The 4,811-nt window shown below is 55.3% G+C and overlaps 1 protein-coding gene across 1 annotated transcript in view; it reads right to left on the bottom strand.

Moving 5' to 3' along the window:
- Positions 1–4,811, bottom strand: part of HCN2 (hyperpolarization activated cyclic nucleotide gated potassium and sodium channel 2) — a 22,369-nt gene that overhangs the window by 938 nt on the left and 16,620 nt on the right. Inside the window, exons 8-10 of the mRNA XM_077760585.1 lie at positions 2,279–2,519; positions 1,954–2,118; positions 4–147 (exon numbers count right to left, since the gene is read on the bottom strand). Of these exons, the coding sequence (XP_077616711.1) occupies positions 4–147; positions 1,954–2,118; positions 2,279–2,519 (550 nt within the window). The remainder of the gene's footprint in view (positions 1–3; positions 148–1,953; positions 2,119–2,278; positions 2,520–4,811) is intronic.

Genomic DNA, 4,811 nt, shown 5'->3' with positions numbered 1-4,811 from the left:
GGCCCACGCGCTGGCCCAGCTCCGCCTGCTGCACCATCTCGCGGTCGTACTTGACGATCTCCTGGATGATGGCGTTCTCTTGGTTGTTGAACACGCCCGAGTTGAGATCGTGTTGCACCTTGTGCAGCAGGATGGAGTTCTTCTTGCCTGGGGGCGGGGCAGGGGGTCAGGGGCGCTGCAGCGCCTGCGGCGGCCGGTGGCGAGGAGTGTGCGTCCGCGGGGCCGGGCACCTGCTCTGTGCATCCGGCGCGCACACGCTGCCTGCACCGCGACAGCTGTCGGCGCCCACTCCGCACCCGCACCGGCTGTACCTACCTGCCTGCTGGGGGAACAAACGGCGCGGGGCATCTTTTGCAAACTGTAGGCCTGTGACTGAGCGCCTGCTGTGCACGTGAGCATGTATTGAACACTTGCTGTATAGAGCAAGCACACGGAAAACGTGCTGTGTAGAGCGGCGAGCAGGTGTTGGGTACCTACTGTATACAGCTGGCACACTGATCAAGAAACTGTTGCATACAAGCACTCTGTATACAGCAAGCGTGCATGGAGCCCCTCCTGCCTACAGCAAATGGGTACCAACTGTCTGCTATGTATAGTGTAGCAAGCAAAACTGAGCACCTACTATATATAATAAGCATGCAAGACCTGCCGCTGTATGTAGCAAGCAGGTATGGAGTACCTGCTGTATATGCTATTAATCAAGTACTTGTGTGTAGTAAGCACATTAGGGCACCTACTGCATAGGCAAAGCAGACATGGGACACCTACTGTCTATTCTCAGCATGCCGGGGGCACTTCTTGCATACAGGAGACATGTACACCCACAGTCTAGGCAAGCACTTAAAGTGCCTGCTGTGTACACAAAGCAGGTATGAGACACTGTAGCAAGCGTGCAACGTACGTCCCCTGTACAGTGATCCATGTATTGAGTACCTGCAGTATACAGCAGCACAACTAGAACGCTCGCCTGCACGCAGCCCGGGTGCTGAGTGTGCACCATATGGAGCAAGCATGTGTCGAGAGCCTACTGTATATCGCAAGTACATCTAAGCACCTGTCACTCGCAGATATGCTGAGCACCTATGTATAGAGGACATTGTTGAGTGCCTGCTGTATGTAAACATGAATTGAATGCTTTCTGTATGCTGGGAAGTCTTTCCTCTAACACCTCTGCGTTCCACCCAGTCCTTTTCCGGGTGTCTTTATTTCCAAAAATAGAACAGGGGCCACGGCCTCCCTGACTCCTGTGTCTAGTCATCAGCAAGTGCGGAGGGCCCCACCTCCCAACCACTGCTGAGGTTACCCTCTGGCTCTCCCTGCGCCCAAGGCCGGGCCACTGTCTCTCTCCTGTACGCTACCCAGCGTCATACAGTGCAATTCCTATCAGGTCCTCCCCTGCCTGAACCATCCATGGCTCCCTACTGCTCCTGATGTACAGTCCAAACTCCTCTATCCGCAGTCTGGTAGGGCCCGTGTGCCTGGTCCCTGCCGGTCTCCCCAACCTCCCTCCTCCCAGCTCCTCCAGGCCTCTGGGCTCCAGGCCCTCCTTCCCACCCCCAGGCCTCTGCACGTGCTACGTGCACCCCTAGAACACGCTCTATCCCTATGTACCTGGCAACAGCCACTCAGCCCGGTCTCTACTCAGCATCGCGGGGAAGCCCCCGTCGCCCCTACGCCCCTTCCTCTGTGACACAAGCCTGAGGGTGGCCTCTGAGCCAGCCTCCTGGCCCACCGTAGGTGCTCCACAAACATTTGCCGGGTGAACAGAATTTCTGCACAACTGGAAACCCTCCACACTTGCTCTTCCTTGGGGATCAGGACTATGTTTGGCCAAGGGACGAAGAAGGTCTGAGAATCTGGTCTGGGGACTAGAAGGGGACTTGAGGGTCAGCTGGGACACACGACCTCACCGCAGCCTGATGCCCCCCCCACCGCTGAGAGCAGCTCACTCACCGATGCGGTCCAGGCGGTCGATGGCGACAGTCTCGAAGGCCCGCCGCATCATGGGGTACTCCTCCAGCACCTCGTTGAAGTGGTCCACACTCAGCGAGTAGAGGCGGCAGTAGGTGTCGGCGCGCACGCTGGCCGTGCGGCGGCCCCGCGTCAGCAGGCAGATCTCTGCGNATGGCCCCCCCGGCCCCCGACCCTCCGCCAGGACAGCCCTTCCACGGGCCCTTCCTGGCGCCCACGGCATCACCCCTGCAGGCTCCCCGCCTGCCCCAGTCCCAGGAAGGGGGTCGCGCTCTGTCGCCGGCCGCTGGTCCCCACAGGTGCTCACCCCCGAAATAGGAGCCGTCGGACAGCTTCATCTCCTTGTTGCCCTTGGTGAGCACGCTGACCACGCCGTGCTGGATGAAGTACATCTTCTTGCCGATGGTGCCTTCGCGGATGATGTAGTCACCCGGCTGGAAGACCTCGAATTTGAGTTTGGTCAGCATGGCCGTGACAAAGTTGGGGTCGGCATTGGCGAACAGTGGCATCGAGGCCACCAGCTTCCGGCAATTGAAGTTGACGATCTCCTGTAGGGGCGGGAAGCAGGGGTGACACAGGGCGCAAGCCTTTGTTTCCATCTCGTCCTCCAGGCCCTCGGGTTCTCCATCTATGAAACGAGTTTTATTTTTATTTTTTAAATTTTTTTAATGTTTTATTTATTTCTGAGAGAGAGAGAGAGACAGCATGAGCAGGGGAGGGGCAGAGAGAGAGGGAGACACAGAATCTGAAGCAGCTCCAGGCTCTGAGCAGCCGTCAGCACAGAGCCCGACGCGGGGCTCGAACCCACGAACCGCGAGATCATGACCTGAGCCGAAGTCGGACGCTTAACCGACTGAGCCCCCAGGCGCCCCTATGAAAGGAGTTTTAAACACTTGAGCCTGAGAGCCACCATCTTACTTACAGGGCAGACACTGGACGGTTTTGCTGCCAAAGACAAGAGCCAGAAAACACGTGCAGTGATTACTGCCTGTACCTCTATCAGCAACGCTGGCCGGCGCAGTCAGGCAAGAAAAAGCAACTGGAGACATAAGAACCGGGAAAGAAAAAGTGACACTAAATCTCTTTACTGTCTTTTTTGATATGACGATCTGGAAAACCCAAAAGACTCCACGTAAGAGCACAACATTAATAAGGATGAAACTAGCAAGCCATTTAAAAAGAAAAATATCAAGATAAAAACCCAAGAACTGTAAACTGAGTAAGTGGCGGCCGAGACCAGGGTGATGATCTCCGACGGGGGAAGCTGCTCCACCTTCCACCCGAGCAGGGGCTACGTGAGGGTCTTAACTCTCGTCCGGCCAGTGAGCCCTGACGACGGGGGGAAACTTTTTCTCTAAGATACATTTCACTTAAAAAGGAAGCTTAACCTTAAAAGTAAAATCAACAGCTTTTATGTATTCAAACAAAAACCACTCAGAGGAAGACCCCAGAGACGAGAAGACCCCACTGACACCAGCACAGAGAGCGGAGTGAAACGGCTCGGCACGAGGCTACGAAATGTCCGGACCCAGAGGCGGGGGACGTGGAGAGTCCCCTGGGAGGCACATGGGAGGCCGGCCCACTCCGTCGTCGGGCAGAGGGCGTCGGCATCGCGAGGACCAAAGACATCCGTTCTCCCTATTCATCTACATGTCACACACTCCCAAAGAAAACACCATCAGGTTTGCTTTTTAATTACTGAAACTACGCGAGGCCATTTAGAACAAATGAGCAAAACTAGCAGGAAAGCCCGTAGCAGGGAGGAGGAGAAGGGGCGGCTAAGCTTCCGCACTGACACGCGCTGCGCGGCCTCCACGGGGTCGGTGCGCGGGGCACACGGGGAGGCCAGACACGTGCCCGGGCCCGATGCAGCAAGGTGAAGGCTGCCCACAAATTACGAGGCAAAACCAGGCATTTCAGCCCTGCCGCAGGAGGTGAGCCCGAATGCCGTCCTCACAGGATATTCCAGGAGGAGTCCAAATGGCGAAACTGCAGAAGTGCAGTAAGGAAGTATGGGCGAACCCCCAAATTGGGTGTTTACAGTAACCAGGTATTGGGGCCTACTACATACGGCATGTATGTACTGTGCACCTGCTGTATACAGAGAGTAGGTATTAAACACCTATTGTCTGCAGCAATTAGGTACCAGTACCTACTGTGTAGAAGAAGCAGACGGAACACCTGCTGTGTACAGAAGAGAGATACTGACCACTGCACACCCACTCTGTGCAGCGGGCACACATTTAGCACCTACTGTGTATAGCAAGCCCTCATGCAGCATGAAAGTCCCACGTGGCAAACAAAACAAGCCCCACAATAAGCAAAGTTCAAGGACAGCCATTGCGAGGCAGATTCATATCACATAAAGGATTTGTGAAATAACAAAACATGCTGTAGAAACACAGAAAACAAACCCCGTAGCTGCTCCACAGAAAGAGATACACAAATAAAACAGCTTCTGATCACATTACGAACCCCAGACGCCCCTCTCACCCTGTCATTTGGGGCTGGGTGTCCTCAGAGCTCTACGGGGTACAGAGGGGGACTAGGCCCTGTCCTCACTCCACAGCCCCGTCCCAAATGCACGAGCAAAGCCCCAGGGGTGCACGTGTGGAGCTCGGGGAGAAGGGAGGGCCCCCAGAGGACCATGCAGCTGGAGGAGCCCAGTGAAGGCAGCTGAAAGCAGAGGGTGCGCCTTGTTGCGTATTGAAAACGGAAATGGGAGATGCAGCCAGAGGAAATCAGGGGGCACAGGATAGAGACCAGAAGTTGTCTGAATGTATGTGTTTTTATAAATTTGACTTTGAAACTGTGTAAACAAATACTGGTCAAATACGGCT

The sequence above is a fragment of the Crocuta crocuta genome, unplaced genomic scaffold, assembly GCF_008692635.1.
Source record: "Crocuta crocuta isolate KB4526 unplaced genomic scaffold, BGI_CrCroc_1.0 scaffold443, whole genome shotgun sequence".
Taxonomy (NCBI): Eukaryota; Metazoa; Chordata; class Mammalia; order Carnivora; family Hyaenidae; genus Crocuta; species Crocuta crocuta.
The sequence above is the reverse complement of the archived record's forward strand: the minus strand, read 5'-3'. Positions and strand labels throughout refer to the sequence as shown.